Source organism: Sapajus apella, unplaced genomic scaffold, assembly GCF_009761245.1.
Source record: "Sapajus apella isolate SASKATOON/1434 unplaced genomic scaffold, GSC_monkey_1.0 scaffold7, whole genome shotgun sequence".
NCBI lineage: Eukaryota > Metazoa > Chordata > Mammalia > Primates > Cebidae > Sapajus > Sapajus apella.
This window is the reverse complement of record NW_022436947.1, coordinates 3,250,506-3,269,557: the sequence shown is the minus strand read 5'-3', so window position 1 is coordinate 3,269,557 and position 19,052 is coordinate 3,250,506. Positions and strand designations below refer to the sequence as shown.

General features: G+C 46.7%; 1 protein-coding gene across 6 annotated transcripts in view; it reads right to left on the bottom strand.

The window, feature by feature from the left end:
- Positions 1–19,052, bottom strand: part of SVOPL (SVOP like) — a 105,739-nt gene that overhangs the window by 39,636 nt on the left and 47,051 nt on the right. For all 6 annotated transcript variants that reach the window (XM_032275864.1, XM_032275865.1, XM_032275866.1 and 3 more), the window contains 2 exons: positions 14,603–14,728; positions 11,413–11,541 (listed from right to left, as the gene is read on the bottom strand). In XM_032275864.1, the coding sequence (XP_032131755.1) occupies positions 11,413–11,541; positions 14,603–14,728 (255 nt within the window). The remainder of the gene's footprint in view (positions 1–11,412; positions 11,542–14,602; positions 14,729–19,052) is intronic.

Sequence of the window (19,052 nt, the reverse complement as noted above, 5' to 3'; positions counted from 1 at the left end):
TGGTGCAGTAACGGATTTTTATGTAAAGCTAAGAATGCTTCAGACGAGGGCATGCCGTTGAAAACCAACAGCTCTTTTCTCAGAAATAGACCTGGAATTATAGGCTCTTTCTAGAGACACCGGGAGGGTGGTCCTGGATGTCCTGGATTTTGTTGTCACAGAAAGGCAGAGTTTAAAGGGTAATTAGAGGCCTCTTGCTCCAATGGTTAATTTTTCCTTTTTGTGGGGCACATAGGAGGTATGTCTATTTATGGGGCACAAGAGAGGTTTTGATACATCTCATTAAATAAGGACATCATGGAAAATGGGTATCCATCCCCTCAAGCATTTATCCTTTGAGCTACAAACAATCCAATTATACTCTAAGTTATTAAAGTGTACAATTATTATTAACTATAGTCACTGTTTTACTATCGACTAGTATTATCCTATTTTGAGGGGGTACTCATTAACCATCCCCGCAACCCACCCCATTCTTCCACTGCTCTTCCCAATCTGACCAAGACCCACCAACCACACATTCCTGCCTCTGGTCTCAGCTCACATCTCCTCAGGCCTGCAGTGCCTTTTATTTATTATTTTTTTTTTTTTTTTTTGAGACAGCGTCTTGCTCTGTCACCCAGGCTGGAATGCAATGTCAAGATCTTGGCTCACTGCAACCTTCGCCTCTCAGGTTCAAGTGATTCTGCTGCTTCAGCCACCAGAGCAGCTGGGATTACAAGCATGCACCACCTCGCCTAGCTAATTTTTGTAAATTTTAGGAAAGACTGGGTTTCACCATGTTGCCCAGGCTGGTCTTGAACTCCCAACTTCAGCTGATCCACCCGCCTTGGCCTCCCAAAATGCTGGAATCACAGGTGTGAGCCATCACTCCCAGCAGGCTCTCCCTCCTTTGAATGCTCAATTTATGTTCCATTTATCCCCTGAAGTGGCTCAAACTGCCATGGCTCAGTCCCTTCTGCTCTGATCACACACACACCCACAAACACACATCCCTCTGTACCACTCACCTGGTTCTAAGCGTCTGGGCTCTGTTCTGTTATTGATTCCCTCATATGTGATATTCACTTCATTACCCAGATTGTAAGACTGTAACCAGACTGAAGGCAGGGTCCACTGCCTGTAGCTCTGGGCCTTGCTCAAAAGATGACTATGGATGACCAGGCTCCATGGCTCATGCCTGGAATCCCAGCATTTTGGGAGGCTGAGGCAGGTGGATCACCTGAGGTCAGGGGTTCGAGACCAGTCTGGCCAACATGGCGAAACTCCTTCTCTACTAAAAATACAAAACATTTAGCCAGGTGTGGTGGCACACACCTGTAATCCCAGCTGCTTGGGAGGCTGAGGTAGCAGAATCGCTTGAACCTGAGAGGTGGGCGTTGCAGTGAACAGACATCACGCCACTGTACTCCAGCCTGGGTGACAGGGGCAAGACTCTGTCTCAAAAAAACAATAAGATGACTGTGGAGGATATCACTTAATGGGCATGACAGATGGAGGCCACAAGCCAAAGGCTTGGGAAGAAAAGCAGGGAGGGGGCGAAAGTGGGGACAGAAGGAGGGAGGAGGGGAGTTGAAGATGGGGGATGGAGAAGGTGGAGGGAGAGGTGAGGTAGGAGAGGAAAAGCAAAGGAAGTAGGATGAGGAGGGAGGAGGCCAGACAGAGGAGGCAGGAATGGAAAGGGAGGCTGGAGCATGTACAGGGAGGACGGGGGACGGGGGATGGGGGATGGGGGATGGGAGATCATGGAGGGAGGGAAGAGGAGGAGGAAAGAGGAGAGAGCGCTCATTTCTGACCTCAGTGCTCCTCAGTCCTGGAGCTGGAACTACTGCAATCCAATTCACAAAGCACATGCCAAAAATAGTTGTACTCAGCTATCTTAGAATCTTACAGCTATGTGTGGTTTTGAGTTAATTATCTCTGCTAAGACTTGTTCTTTTTGCAATTATTTTGTTTACACTATTGACAATCACAATTTTACAGCTACCTAAAGATTATGTTCTCGTCCCTCTAACCGTAATAGCTTCCTTCTTTTAATCATAGTTGCCTAGCAACTAGTTCATCCTCTATCTCTCTCCCTCTCTCTCTCTCTCTCTCTCTCTCTCTCTCTCTCTCTGGATCCATCTCAGACACAGAGGATGAACTGAGGGCAGAAGAGCCTTTCCCATGGCCCTGCCAGCCCAGCAAGGTTGTAACACTGGCAGCTTTTCTCTGTACCTCCTGGTGTCCCTGCTATGCATTCATTGCCTGCCTTGGTGGTGATGCCATCTCATTCTGCCAGATGTCCAGTATCCCTGGATCCTGTCTTCCTTCCGCTATCAAAATCTGCACTAAGCAGTCTGGTGCGGTGGCTCACGCCTACTATCCCCGTACTTTGGGAGGCAGAGATGGGAGGCAGAGAGGCTAGGAATTTGAGACCAGTCTGAGCAACATAGCAGGACCTCATCTCTACAAAAAAATAAGAAAATTAAGGCCAGGCACGGCGGCTCATACCTGTAATCCCAGCAATTTGGGAGGCCAAGGTGGAAGGATCACTTGGGGCCAGAAATCTGAGACCAGCCTAGGCCACACAGTGAGATTCTGTCATTACAAAATAAGAAAAATTTTTTTAAAATTAGCTGAGCGTGGTGGTGTGCACCTACAGTCCCAGCCACTCAGGAGGCAGAGGCAGGGTGATCGCTTGAGCCCAGCAGGTTGAGACTGCAGTGGGCCAACGTCACACCACTGCACTCCAGCTTGGATGACAGAATAAGACCCTATCTTTAAAAAAAAACAGGAAAATAAAAATGAAAAACTGGGCCAGGCATGGTGGTACACGCCTGCAGTTCCAGCTATTCTGGAGGCTGAGGTGGGAGGATTGCCTGAGCCCAGGAGTTCAAGGCCAGCCTGGGAAGCATGTCAAAACCCTGTCTCTACAAAAAAATTGTACAAAATTAGCCAGGCATGGTGGCACACACCTGTAGTTCTCGCTACTCAGGAAGCTGAGGAGGAAGGATCACTTGAGCTCAGGAGGTTGAGGCTTGCAGTGAGCCAGGATCATACCACTGCACTGCAGTCTGGGTGACAGAGCAAGATCCTGTCCCAAAAATTTTAAAAAAGGCTAAATACAGTAATTTTTTGGTTATGTGTATTTTGCCACAGTAAAAAAAAGACTGGAAAGGGAAAACAAAGTTGGTTGGAGGAGGAAAATGAGGAGTTCCGTTTTATTTTCCTTTTTCTTAGATGGGGGTGGGGTCTTGCCATGTTGCCCAGGCTGGTTTTGAACTCCTGGCCTCAAGCAGCCTACCTACCTCAGCCTCCCAAAGAAACGGGATTACAGGCACGTACCACCACACTCGGCCAGGAATTTTGTTTTAAACTTGATCATCAGTTTGAGATTTATATGCCTGTCAATTCCAAGAATAAATGTCCTACAGAGGGAGAAAGGTGGGGAGCTGGGATGCAGGCAGGAGCCAGGAATGAACACATGGAGATGGTGAAGTCCTGCAGTTAGCTTAGATAGTATGCAGGCCCAAATGTACCCAATACTCATATTGGAGATACTTCTTGGGCCGGGCACGGTGGCTCATGCCTGTAATCCTAACTCTTTGGGAGACCCAGGCAAGTGGATCACCTGAGATTGGGAGTTCAAGACCAGCCTGACCAACATGGAAAAACCCTGTCTGTATTAAAAATTAGCAGATGTGGTGGCGCACACTGTAATCCCAGCTACTTGGTAGGTTGAGGCAGGAGAATCACTTGAACCCGGGAGGCAATCGTGGTGAGCCAAGATCACGCCATTGCACTCCAGCCTGGGCAACAAGACAGAAACTCCATTTCCAAAAAAAAAAAAAAAAAAAAGAGAAGGAAAAAAAGATGCTTCTTGCTGTTTTCCAGAGAAATGGCTTCTTCACCCAATTCACAAGAAATTGTATCAGAATGGGTGCCATTGAACAATCAAGAAATTGGTATTTGCTGTTGTTAAGAGGGTTATAAAGCTATAAAAATGTTTCAGGGAACAAGTACAAAAATAAGTAAGCCACACAACACAGAAAATAAAATGAATGAATCTGACAGAAAAATAATTTTTAAAATTCCATTTACAAAATAATTTTTAAAACAAAGTGGAAAAGAATACATTTTACAAGAAATGTGCAGTACTGACATAAGCAGCTATAAAATGTTGCAGAGAAAAATAAGAATTTAATAAATGGAGAAATATACTTGAAGCAGGACAAGAATACTCAGTATTATAAAGATACTGATTCTTTCTACATTATTAGCCTATAATGTCAACAAAAACTCAAACTCTTATAGGATTTTTAAAAAATAATGTTTCATTGTATCACCCAGGCTGGAATGCAGTGATACAGTCTCACCTCACTGTAACCTCCAGGTCCTGGGTTCAAGTGATTCTCCTGCCTCAGCCTCCCAAGTAGCTGGGATTACAGGCATCCACCACCAAGCCCAGCTAATTTTTGTATCTTTAGTAGAGATAGGGTTTCACCATGTTGGCCAGGCTGGTCTCAAACTCTTGACCTCAGGTGATCTACCCACGTCAGCCTCATAAAGTACTGGGATTACAGGCATGAGGCACAATGCCCAGTCGGATTTTTTTTTTTTTTTTTTGAGGGGAAGGTGTGAGTAGATCTTAATAAAGTGGCTCCAAAATTTTTCTAGAAAAATAAGCCTGAAAAAATAGTTTGGAAAACTCTGAAAAGGATGTTTGGCCAGGGGAACGTACCCTATCAGAGATGAAAAGTATATTCTAAAATACTATAATTAAAACAGTGCCATATCATACCATTAATGGACCTGTCTAGCCATTTCTCAACAACTTGAAATGCTCTCTTTATCATGTAATAAATCCCCATACATACTTGAATCTACAAACCTATCATTTAGAACAGATTATTCAAAATAGATCCAAATAGATAATGGATAGATTATTCAAAAAATATACATCACGGCCTGGGTGTGGTGGCTCTTGCCTGTAATCTCAGCACTTTGGCAAGCCAAGGTGAGGGTATCACTTGAGGCCAGGAGCCGAAATCCTGCCACTGCACTGTAGCCTGGGTGACAGAGTGAGACTTCGTCTCCAATACACACACACACACACACACACACACACACACACACACACACACACACACACATATATATCAGAGCAACTGGTTAGTCATGTGGATATAACAAAGCTAAATCTGTACCATGTTTCTTGTACCCAATTAAACCCACAAAAATCTAACATTTAAATATTAAGAATAAAACCAAAGTGGCCGGATGCAGTGGCTCACGCCTGTAATCCCAGAGGCTAAGGTGGGTGGATCACTTGAGGACAGGAGTTCGAGACCAGCCTGGCTAGCATGGTGAAACCCTGTCTCTACTAAAAATACAAAAAATTAGCTGCGCATGGTGGCAGACACCTGTAATCCCAGCTACTTCGGAGGGTTAGGCACGAGAATCACTTGAACCTCCTCCCAGGAGGCGGAAGTTGTAGTGAGCTGAGATCGTACCACTGCACTCCAGCCTGGGCAACAGAGTGAGCCTCTGTCTCAAAAATTAAAAACAAAACAAATTGGCAGGGCCCAGTGGCTCACAACTGTAATCCCAGCACTTTGCGAGGTCAGGAGTTTGAGACCAGCCTGGCCAACATGGTGAAACCCCATCTCTAGTAAAATACAAAAATTAGCCAGGCATGGTAGCCTATTCCTGTAATCGCAGCTACTTGGGAGGCTGAGGCAGGAGAATTGCTTGGACCCAGGAGGGGGAGGTTTCAGTGAGCAAAGATGGTGCCACTGCACTCCAGCCTGGGTGACATGGTGAAACCCCATCACAGAAAAATAAAAACGAAATAAACAAGTTCAGTTAAAAAAAAAAAAAGAATTTAAGGTCCAAAGCCATATAAATGAGAGAGGAGAAAGAGAAAACCAGCAGATAATGGTAGCAAATAATAGAAAACACTGTAAATGTGTATTTTCAATAGTTAAAGCTACCTCTAGAATAAAAGAAAGTGCATCAATTCCAAGTCACTAAAAGGAAATGCAGGGAAGGGAAATGCCAACGCAATTTGATAGAAGTTAGTCAATGAGAAAAGGAAAGACCTCATTCAAAAGAAACACAAAATATTTTCCTGCAACTGTGCACACACGTAAGAAATACAAAATAAATAACAGGCTGGATGCAGTGGCTCATGCCTGTAATCCCAGCACTTTGGTAGGCCAAGGCAGGGTGGATCACCTGAGGTCAGGAGTTCGAGACCAGCCTGGCCAACATGGCGAAACTCCACCTCTACTAAAATAAAAATACAAAAATTAACTGGGCATAGTGGTGCATGCCTGTAGCCCCAGCTACTCAGGGGGCTGAGGCAAGAGAATTGCTTGAACCCAGGAAGCGAATGTTGCAGTGAGCCAAGATTCCCGCCCCTGTACTCCAGCCTGGGCATCAGAGTGAGTCTCTGTCTCAAAACAATATAAATAAAAATAAATGACAGAAGCCCAAATACGCCAGGAGATGTAAGTGGATCCGACTCATTATTGAAGACAGAATATTGGCTGGGTACGGTGGCTCATGCCTGTAATCCCAGCACTTTGGGAGGCTGTGGTGGGTAGACCATTTGAGGTCAGTTCGAGAGGAGCCTGGCCAACATTGTAAACCCTGTCGCCATTAAAAAAACAAAAATTATCTGGGCATGGTGGCAGGCGCCTGAAATCCCAGCTACTTGGGGGGCTGAGGCAGGAATCTCACTTAAACCCAGGGCACAGAGGTTGCAGTGAGCAGAGTCTGTGCCACTGCACTCCAGCCTGGGCGACAGGATGAGACTCTGCCTCAAAAATAGAAGAAAGAAAACAAAGGAAAAAAAGAAGGGGAAAAAATCAACCGCAGCTTTACAAGAAATACTTTTTTTTGAGAGGGTCTCATCCTGTTGTCCTGGCTACTAAAATACAGGGTCCAGTACAGTGGTACAATCATAGCTCACTGCAGCCTTGGCCTCCTGAGCTCAAGCAATCCTCCTGCCTCAACCTCCAAAGTAATTAGTTAGGACTACAGGTGTGGACCACTATGGCTGCATGTCTGGTTTTTTTTTTTTTTTTTTTTTTTTTTTTGGTACAGAGAGGTCTCGTGTTTTGGGGTTTGTTTCGTTTTGTTTTTGAGATGAACTCTTGCTCTGTCACCAGGCTGGACTGTAGTGACACAATCTCAGCTTACTGCAACCTCCACCTCCCGGGTTCAAATGATTCTTCAGCCTCAGCCTCTCAAGTAGCTGGGACTACAGGCACGCGCCACCACGCCCAGCTAAATACAAAAACTAGCTGGGCGTGGTGGCATGTGCCTGTAGTCCCAGTCGTAGAGACAGGGTTTCACCATGTTGGCCAGGCTGGTCTCGATCTCTTGACCTTGTGATATGCCTGCCTCAGCCTCCAAAAGTGCTGGGGCTCCAGGCATGAGCCACTGTGCCTGGCTGGGTCTTGTTTTAATGCCCAGGCTGGTCTCGAAATCTTGGGCTCAAGTAATCTTCTCATCTCAGCCTCCCAAAGTGCTGGGATTACAGGCATGAGCTATCACACCCGGACTCAAATACATTTAAAGCGAAGCAATACAGAAAGGTTAAAAATAGTTGCAAAAGATGCACACAGAAGATACTAACCAAAGCTACTTTCAATATGTTAATATGAGAGAAAATAGAACTTGAGGACCTTCATTCTCAAAGACAATAATTTTTAAAAATTTTTAAACAGGTTAATGCAGTCACAAAATAAAGAATGAAATCATGTCCTTTACAGCAGCATGGGTGCAGCTGAAGTCCATTATCCTAAGAAAATTAATGCAGGAGGCCGGGCGCGGTGGCTCACACCTGTAATCCCAGCACTTTGGGAGGCCGAGGTGGGAGGATCACGAGGTCAAGAGATCGAGACCATCCTGGCCAACATGGTGAAACCCTGTCTCTACTAAAAGTACAAAAATTAGCTGGGCGTGGTGGTGCGTGCCTGTAGTCCCAGCTACTCGGGAGGATGAGGCAGGAGAATTGCTTGAACCCAGGAGATGGAGGTTGCAGTGAGCTGAGATCGCACCACAGCACACCAGCCTGGCTCCTGGTGACAGAGCAACACTGTCTCAAAAAAGAAAGAAAAAGAAAGAAAATTAATTTGGGAACAGAAAGCCAAATACCCTATATTCTCACTTTTAAGTGGGAGCTCAATATTGGGTACTCACAGACACAAAGAGGACAGCAACAGACACTGGGGACTCCTAGAGCAGGGAGGGAAGGGGCAAGGGCTGAAAAACTAACTACAGGGTACTATGCCCACTGCCTGGATGACAGGATCAATCCCACCCCAAACCTCAGCAGTATGCAACAGACCCACGTAACAAACCTACACACACACTCTGAATCTAAAATAAGCATGGCAGGGTGCAGTGGTTCACATCTGTAATCCCATCACTTTGGGAGGCCAAGGAGGGAGGATCGACTGCTTGACGCCAGGGGTTCAAGATTGGCCTGGGCAACAAAGCAAGACCCCATCTTTACAAGAAAATTAAAAATTAGAACGCACCTGTGGTCCTAGCAACTCTGGAGGCTGAGGTGGGAGGACTGAGCCTGGGAGGTCAAGGCTACACTGAGCTATGACTGCACCACTGCACTCCAGCCTGGGTCCAGAGTGAGACCCCCTCACAAAAAAAAATAAATAAAAGTTGAAATTATTTTTTTTAAAAAGAAAACTTAAGTTCAGTTTAAACAAACAACAACAAAAAAGGTCCAAATCCATGTAAAGAAATACTTCAAGTAATAAGACTAATGCACGAACAAAAATCAATCATATGCTAGAATGCAATGAAAAGACAGCCTTGGCTGGGTGTGGTGGCTCACACCTATAATCCTAGCACTTTGGGAGGCTGAGGCAGGTGGCTCGCTTAAGGTCAGGAGTTCAGGACCAGCCTGGCCAACAAGGTAAAACCCTATCTCTACTAAAAACACAAATATTAGCCAGGCACGGTGGCAGGTGCCTGTAAGTCATGGAAGGCTGGAAGGAGGGAGACCCTTGCTCTCTAGTCCTGTCCTAGAGGCGGGGCAATGGCCGGGAAAGATGTGAGGCTACCTCCATTTTCACTGTGAGCCATGGGACCCTAGTGAGTTACCTATATATTTTTTTTTTCTTTTTGAGACGGAGTTTTGCCCTTGTTGCCCAGGCTGGAGTGCAGTGGTGCAATCTCAGCTCACCGCAATTTCCGCTTCCCAGGTGCCTGTAATCCTAGCTACTCAGGAGGCTGAGGCAGGAGAATCACTTGAACCCGGGAGGCAGAGGTTACAGTGGGCTGAGATTACGCCACTGCACTCCAGCCTGGTGACAGAGCAAGACTCCATTCTCAAAAAAATAAAAATAAAAAAGGATGTAGCAAAATTAGGTTCCTTGTGCAATGTTGGTAGGAATGTAAAATGGTTCAGCTGCTGTGGAAAACAGTGTAATGACCCCTCACAAAAATTAAACACAGAATTATCACAGGATCCAGCAATTCCACATCTGAGTATATATCCAAAAGAATTGAAAGTGAGGCCGGGTGCGGTGGCTCATGCCTGTAATCCCAGCACTTTGAGAGGTCAAGGCACATCGATCATGAGGTCAGGAGATCGAGACCATCCTGGCCAACAGGGTGAAACCCCATCTCTCCTAAAAATACAAAAAGTAGCCGAGCACGGTGGCAGGTATCTGTAGTCTCAGTTACTCAGGAGACTGAGGCAGGAGAATCGCTTGAACCTGGGAGGTGGAGGTTGCAGTGAGCTGAGATTACACCACTGCTGGGGTGACAGAGTAAGACTCTGCCTCAAAAAAAAAAAAAGAATTGAAAGTGAGGCCTTGAAGAGCTATCCAGTCACCCATGTTCATAGCAACATCAGCCATAATAGCTAAACCAAAGTATTCATCAACAAACACGAAATATGCTTTATTCATACAACAAGGTATTATTCAGCCTTCACAAGGAAGAAAATTCTGACCTATGCCACATGGATGAACCTTAAGGATGTTATGCTAAATGAAATGAGCCAGTCACAAAAAGACAAACACTGTGTGATTCTACATATGAAGGATCTCGAGTAGCCAATTTTATAGAGACAAAAATTAGGATGGTGGTTTTAAAGGGTGTAGGAGGGTGAACAGAAAGGTTTTGTTTAATGGGTATAGAATTTCAGCTTTGTAAGACGAAGAAAGTTCTGGAAATGGATGGAGGTTATGGTTTCATAACAATATAAATGTACTTAATATCACTGAACTATACATTTAAAAACAGTTAAGATAGTAAATTTTATGTCATGTATATTTTACCACAAGTTAGACACACCTGTAATCCCAGCATTTTGGGAGGCCGAGGTGGGAGGATCACGAGGTCAAGAGATCGAGACCATCCTGGCCAACATGGTGAAACCCTGTCTCTACTAAAAGTACAAAAATTAGCTGGGTGTGGTGGTGTGTGCCTGTAGTCCCAGCTACCTGGGAGGCTGAGGCAGGAGAATCGCTTGAAGCTGGGAGGCGGAGGTTGCAGTGCGCCGAGATCATCACGCTACTGTACTCCAGCTTGGGCGACAGAGTGAGACTCTGTCTCCAAAAACAACAACAACAACAACAACAACAACAACAAAGGAACTGTCTGCTCAACAATGTCTCACTATGTTCCAACCCCTCAAAATAGGTATCAGGTCAGACTACTCTAGAGACAAATTTTACTGAATGTTCAAGCAGGCTAACACCTATCTTACAGAAACTATTTCAGAGATATGAAAAAAGTCATGTAATGAGGTTTATAATATTCATAACAAAATAAAACCAGGCCAGTACAAAAAAGAAAACAACTTCCCATCTACTGACAAAGATGCCAAATCATGTGAACAGCTCTGCAAGGTGGGTGTTATTACTTCCATCTTATTGATAAGAAAAACAAAGCTAGGGCCGGGCGCAGTAGCTCATGCCTATAATCCCAACACTTTTGGAGGCCGAAGCAGGTGGATCACCTGAGGTCGGGCATTTGAGACAAGCCTGACCAACATGGAGAAATCCATCTCTACTAAAAATACAAAATCAGCTGGGCATGGTGGTGCATGCCTGCGATCCCAGCTACTTGGGAGGCTGAGGCAGGAGAATCACTTGAACCCGGGAGGCGGAAATTGCGGTGAGCTGAGATTGCGCCACTGCCCTCCAGCCTGGGCAACAAGGGCGAAACTCCATCTCAAAAAGAAAAAAAGAAAAGAAAAATATAGGTAACTCACTAGGGTCCCATGGCTCACAGTGAAAATGCAGGTAGCCTCACATCTTTCCCAGCCATTGTCCGCCTCTAGGACAGGACTAGAGAGAAAGGGTCCCCCTCCCTCTAGCCTTCCACAACTGAGGGGATTTCCCAGTGGTTGCTGGTGTCCGAGAAGACCTTGGGGTCAGCACTCACCAGGACGGGCTCCACCAGCTTCCCCTCTGGCATGACGGCACGGTTCATCTTGGCGATGCGCTCCAGAGTGGCCAGGGCAGCCGGAGTGTTCCCAGTGGAGACATTGAACCGGGCAGATTCAGGAATAAACTGGGTGGAGATTACCAAGAACGTCAGAGTGGCCCCTGCTGTAGAGCCCAGGGGCACAGTTGTTATTGCTCCATACCCAATACAGTCCTGGTTTCCCAAGGTGGGAAAAACACGTAACCAGCTAAAAGGCATGCAATGTAGCCGGAATTCTGCTGGATTCAAAGTTGACTTGGAACAAAAAGGGTCACATTCTTCTGATCACAGTCCCTTACAGGATGACGGCAGGCTGACACTCAGCTTTGCACCAGTAGGGCCCAAACTAGCTGTTAACATAATGAACTTCTCACTTTCAGCTGGTAAACAGCCACTGCCCCAGGCGCCCCTCTTCAGCCCCTCCCCAGGAACCCCAGCACCTCCCCACCATGTAAAAACCAAAGGGTGACAGGGGCAGGGGCTCCAGCACCCACACGGTAGAGCAATCAGTTCTGATTGTCAAGACCCTCAACCCACTGAATGCTGAATATTTCGAACATCACATGCAGAAAACAGTGTGGGCTGCCACTGACGCTGGAGCATCAGCTCTGACCACTCCCCATCTCTCCTGCCTCATGCAATCAAGGCTGTTGGCCCTTCCTCAGAAAAGCTCCTCCACAGCAGCCCCTGACCCCGCATTCCCATGGCCAGTGAGCAGTTCGGGTCCTGCTCTCAGTTATTCTGACACTCTTGATTTTCCAGCCTTTTTCCTCCTGTCTCATGCCCAGCCTCCACAGCGATATGCCAGCTTCCCAGCACACAACCCCTTCCACAGTCAGAAATCCCTTCCTTCAACATTCTGAGACGGAGTCTTACTCTGCTGCCAAGCTGGAGTGCAGTGGCACTATCTCGGCTCACTGCAACCTCCGCCTCCTGGGTTCAGGCAATTCTCCTGCCTCAGCCTCCTGAGTAGCTGGGACTACAGGCTTGTGCCACCATGCCCAGGTAATTTTTTTATTTTTAGTAAAGACGAGGTTTCACCATGTTGGCCAGGATGGTCTCAATCTCTTGACCTTGTGATCTGCCTGCCTCGACCTCCCAAAGTGCTGGGATTACAGGCGTGAGCCATCACCGTGCACTGCCAATGCTTTTAATTTTTTTAAACAGTCCAGAGATCTTTTTATTTTTTGCACTTAATATGCCATGAATTCATAGGGAGTAGGTTCCAGCAGCTTAGGCTCCCCGCCATGGTTCTCATAAATGTGCCTCTCTGGGTGGAGCAGGGCTGGGTACCCTTCCCTTTGGATTCCTTGTTTTTCTTATCATTTTCTGCACGTGTTTCAGGAAGCGATCTCAGCTCTTAGAGTGCTTAGTGTGCTCAATACACACATGAACTCCCTTGGCAAGAATCCTGCCCATAACCTGTTTGTTTACAACAAAGCCAATAGCACGCTGTGTAATATCATAGACTCTTCCAGTTCTGCCATGGTGACACCTGTGGGGCATTCCTTTTGAACCACGCCCACTCCCTTCATAGCTACGATATCATCTTTCTTATAGATTCATAGGTATGTGGCCACAGGAACAACCCCATGTTGTCTAAAAGGCCTGATGACTCTTCTTTCCCTTTGTGTTGGTCATTTTGGTGAACTACTGGAAAATGGCAGTTCTGGTCAAAAGGAAGCCCCTTTTTGTTCGCTATTTTTTTTTGAGACAGTCTCACTTTGTCACCCAGGCTGGAGAACAATGACATGGTCTTGGCTAACTGCAACCTCTGCCTCCCAGGTTCAAGTGATTCTCCTGCCTCAGCCTCCCAAGTAGCTGGGACTACAGGTGCCCGCCACCACACCTGGCTAATTTTTGTATTTTTAGTAGAGACAGGGTTTCACTACATTGGCCAGGCTGGTTGTGAATTCCTGACCTCGTGATGTGCTCACCTCACGTTGGCCATTTTGATCTCGAACCCCTGACCTCGTGATCTGCCTGCCTCAGTCTCCCAAAGTGCTGGGATTACAGGCATGAGCCACTTTACCTGGCCTCTTTTTTTTTTTAATTTATTTTTATTTTTTGAGAGACAGGGTGTTGCTCTGTCGCCCAGGCTGGAAGGCAGTGACTCAATCATAGTTGACTGCAGCCTTGACCTCCCAGGCCCAAGCAACTCTCCCATCTCAGACTCCTGAGTAGCTGGGACCACAGGCACGGACCACAACACCCGGCTAATATTTTTTTTTTTTTTTTTTTTTTGAGATGGAGCCTCGCTCTGTCACCCAGGCTGAATTGCAGTGGCGTGATCTCGGCTCACTGCAACCCCGCCTCCTGGGTTTCAAGTAATTCTCTGCCTTAGCCTCCCAAATAGCTGAGATTATAGGCAACTACTACCACACTCGGCTACTTTTTTTTAATATTTTTAGTAGAGATGGAGTTTCACCATCTTGGCCAGGCTGGTCTTGAACTTCTGATCTCGTGATACACCTGCCTTGGCCTCCCAAAGTGCTGGGATTAGAGGTGTGAGCCACTACACCCGGCCTAAGTTTTTTATTTTTAGTAGAGATGCCATGTTGCCTAGGCTGGTCTTGAACTCCTGGGTTCAAGTGATCTTCCTGCTTCGGTTTTCCAAAGTGCTGGCATTACAGACATGAGCCACCACGTCTGCCCAGCAGAAAGTCTGACTATACCAACAGAGGCAGACAATCTGCTCACAGGAAGCAACTGGCTTTCTAAGCTAACTGGTCCCCGAGCACGTGGGGGCCTGTGTGTGATTCTCAGCAATAGTGCACTGCATGGGCCCGGCACAGTGGCTCACATCTGTAATCCTAGCACTTTGGGAGGCTGAGGCTGGCAGATCACTTGAGGCCAGGAGTTCGAGATCAGTTTGGCCAACATGGCGAAATCTCATCTTTAAAAATACAAAAATCAGCCGGGCGTGGTGGCGCATGTCTGTAATCCCAGCTACTCGGCAGGCTGAGGCAGAAGAATCACCTGGACCTGGGAGGTGAAGTCTGCAGTGAGCCGAGATCACGCCACTGCACTCCAGCCTGGGCAACAGAGTGATACTCTGTCTTGAGAAAAAAAAAAGATATTTGTGGGCATGAAAGCCACTGGACCAGCAGGAGGGGAGGACAGGAAGGAGCCACGAGGGCTTCCCCACCTTGAAGGCCATGATGAGGATGATGCCCGGGATGGAGGCGACACGGATGAGCCAGCGCCACCCGATGGTGGGGATGATCACAGAGGCCAGGCCAATGATGAGCAGGGAGCCTGCGAGCCAGAACACCTGGGGAGAGAGAAGTCCAAGATTAAAGTTATTTGTTTGGGGAATAATGACAATGGAAAAAAAAATTTAAAAAAAAAAAGATTAAAATTCCTTCTGTCCAATGTGCTTTACGTGTCGTCTTTTGAGAGCCACCTCGTCCAGCATTTGGCCATTGTTTTTTGTTTCTGAGACAGGGTCTCACTCTCTCATCCACACTAGAGTACAGTGGTGCATAGCAGACTGCAGCTTCAACCTCCTGTGCACAAGTGACCCTCCCCCTTAGCTCCCCATGTAGCTGGGACTACAAGCACGCACCATCACCCCGGCTCAGTTTTTTTTATTTTTTGTGGAGACAGGGTTTCATCATGTTGCCCAGGCTGGTCTTGAACTCCTGGGTTCAAACAATCTGCCTACCTCAGCCTCCCAAAGTGCTAGGACTACAGGCGTGAGCCACAGCGCCCGACCTTGCCCTTATTAAAGGGTGAGATGGAAGAGTCTTTGAGAAGCACATAACTCAGGTTCTACTCCCGTCACTACCTCGAATGACCTGGGTGAACTAGACAACTCACTTCACTTCTCTGTGGCTCAGTTTTTGTCTGTAAGTGGGAGACTAAGCTGGGGAGAGAGTCAACAATACCACTAAACTTTTTTTTTTTTTTGAGACAGGGTCTCGCCCTGTCACCCAGGCTGGAGTGCAGTGGCATGATCTCGGCTCACTGCAACCTCCACCTCCCAAGCTCAAATGATCCTCCCACCTCATCCTCCCAAGTAGCTGGGATTACAGGCAGGTGCTACCATGCCAGGCTAATTTTTGTATTCTTTGTAGAGACAGGGTTTTGCTATGTTGCCCAGTCTGGTCTCAAACTCTTGGGCTCAAACAATCTGTCACAGTCAGCATTCCAAAGTGTTGGGACTATAGGCGTGAGTCACTGCACCCAGCATGTATCACTATAAAAAAAAAAAAAAAAAAAAAAAGAAAAAAGAAAAAAAACAGGCTGGGCACACTGGCTCATGCCTGTAATGCCAGCACTTTGGGAGGCCGAGATGGGTGGATCACAAGGTCAGGAGTTTGAAACCAGACTGGCCAAGGTGGTGAAACCCTGTCTCTACTAAAAATACAAAAATTAGCTGGGCATGTTGGCATACGCCCGTAATCTCAGCTACTCAGGAGGCTGAGGCAGAAGGATCACTTGCACCCGGGAAGCAGAGGTGGCAGTGAGCCAAGATCGTGCCACTGAAATCCAGCCTGAGTGACAGAGCGAGACTCCATCTCAAAACAAAACAAAACAAAACTGAGACCCCATGACATCTCGTTAACTTCTTTTTTTGGCTAGATACTACATTCACTGGGTCATAACTCAAAAGGCACGTAGGAGACGACCAAAAAGATCCCCTCTTCCCCAAGTTCTCTGCCATCCAGTTTCTATTCTCAGAAGGAACCAATATTACATTTCTTCTAAGCAAGCTAATAGGAAATTTTTTGTTTTTCTTTTATCACAGATGGTACCATGGTATACAGACTGTTCCATGTTCTGTTTTTTTTGTTTGTTTGTTTAGATGGAGTCTCAGTTTGTTGCCAAGGCTAGAGTACAAAGGTGTGATCTTGGCTCCCTGCAACCTCCACCTTCCAAACTCAAATGTAATCCCTCCTGCCTCAGCCTACTGAGTAGCTGGGATTACAGGCACATGCCAGCATGCCCAGCTAACTTTTTTTTTTAGTAGAGAAGGGGTTTAACCATGTTAGCCAGGCTGGTCTCGAACTCCGGACCTCAAGTGATCTGCCCACCTTGGCCTCCCAAAGTGCTGCAATTACAAGTGTGAGTCACATGCTTTGCTTTTTATACTTAAAAGTATATCTCAGGCAAGGCATGGTGGCTCACACCTATAATCCCAGCCCTTTGGGAAGCCGAGGCAGGAGGATCACTTGAGCCTAGGAATTCAAGACCAGCCTGGGCAATACAGCAAGACCATATCTAAAAAAATTTTTTAATTAGGCAGGTGTAGTGCCATGCACCTGTAGTCCCAGCTACTCAGGAGGCTGAGAAAGGAGAGATCACTTGAGCCTGGGAGGTTGAGGCTGCTGTGGGCTGTGATCACACCACTGCACTCAAACCTGGGCAACAGAGTGAGACTCCAGGTCAAAAAAATAAGAAAAAAAAATACATACATACATACATACATACGTATATATCTCTTAGAGATTATTTTATATCAGGAAATAACATGGACAACACCATGGCCAGGCCCCACCGGTCAGATTAAAACAACTCTAGGCCTTAGCTTGAGCATTATTTCGCCATCTGAAGTTGGGGAGTCAACAGTAATTCCATTCACCTCACAGAGATGGAGAGAAGATACAGAAGACTCTTTGGGGAAATTGTGGGGTGCCTTTTTTTTTTTTTGGAGATACGGTCTCACTCTGTCACCCAGGCTGGAGTGCAGTGATGCGATCTCGGGTCACTGCAACCTCCGTCCCCTGGGTTCAAGCAATTCTCACGCCTCAGCCTCCCAAGTAGCTGGGATTAAAGGCGCACACCATTACACTCAGCTAATTTTTTTGTATTTTTAGTCTAGACAGGGTTTCATCATGTTGGCCAGGCTGGTCTCCAGCTCCTAACCTCAAATGATCCACCCTCCTTGGCCTCCCAGTGCTGGGATTATAGGCATGAGCCACTGCGCCTGACCTGGGGTGACTGTTTCATCACTAAAGAACTCTATTACCAACAAAAACAAGATTATTTCAGAAAGCAATAAGGGCTGGAAAGAAAACAGAAAAACGTGATAGAGCGGGATGTGAGTCATCAGGAAAACACTGCTGGATAGGCAATGAGTAACCAGGTGAGTAACAAGGCCACAGCAGCAGACCAGGTCAGTGACTGAAATGGATTTTGGTAGTAAATGGTGAAAAAATAGTTTTATTTTTAATTGACACATTTTTGACACATTAGTTGTACAAATATTTTTTAACGGATGGATTAATATGTTTTGGAGATAAAGGTGATAGGTTCAGGCACAGTGGCTCATGCCTGTAATCCCAACACTTTGGGAGGCTGAGGCGGGTGGATTACGAGGTCAGGAGTTCAAGACCAGTCTGGCCAATATGGTGAAACCCCGTCTTTACTGAAAATATAAAAATTTAGCTGGGCATGGTGGCACGTGCCTGTAGTCCCAGCTACTCGGGAGGCTGAGGCAAAAGAATCACTTGAAACCAGGAGGCAGGTCCAATAATAGGGGGTGAGTTAGCAGGGCTGGTGATTAGGGACGAAGGACAGGGAGGGTCCGGGATGCCTCCCGAGTTTGTGTCCAAGATCACTGAGGGGAAAGTGTTGGCTCTTAACTGAGATTGGAAACAGAAATAAGAGGCTTAAGGGGAAGAGGAGGAGATTAGGTCTGAGTATCTTGGACTGAGGGGCCTGTAAGGCATTCAAGTGACTATCACGTTATTGGCTGCCTGGGTCTGAAGGCTAAGGAGGTGCTCTGGGTTGCAGATAGAGATTTTGGAGCCAGTGTGGTGGCTCACACCTATCATCCCAACACTTTGGGAGGCTGAGGTGGGAGGATCACTTGAAGCCAGGAGTTTGAGACTAGCCTGGGCAACAAAGCAAGACCCCATCACCACGAAAAGAAATTTAAAATTTGCTAGGCACCATGACATGCATGTATAGGCCCAGCTACTCAGGAGGCTGAGGCAGAAGGATCACTTAAGCCCAGGAGTCCAGGAGGCTGCAGGGAGCTGTGACTGTAATAACCTAGCTCGTGTTAGCCTAACTGACTCCATCTCAGCAGTAAGCTCCAGCCTAGCTTCTCCCTCTCTGCCATAGCCCCCACAGGTACATAGCTGGTCACGCTGCACTTAGAAGCTTTGAACCACTGAGAGTGGTTCACACTGTTCCCAGCACCTGTAGCCACTGTAACCACTTCCTGCTTGGCAAGTCTACCTGCTGTTGTGAATACCTTCCTTGGTGCTTGATTGTATGGAAAGCCCCCCTGCTAGCCCCCTTGATGACTGTATGAAAATACCCTTAGCAACCAACAACCCTGGCAACCTCCTGCCCCCTGGTTACCAGCTTCCTTATGTAACTTGCTTGTTCTGCTTCTGTAAAGTTCTGCTTCAGCTAGGCTCCCCTTCCCCTACCTAAATCAAGGTATAAAAGATAATCAAGCCCCTTCCTCGGGGCTGAGAGAATTTTGAGCATTAGCTGTCTCTCGGTCACCGGCTAATAAATAAAGGACTGCTAATTTGGAACTTAAAAGTGTGGCGCATTCCTTCTGACTTGCTTGGATGCAACACAATCACACCAATACACTCGTGAGTAACAGAGAGATACCCTGTCTCTAAAAAAAA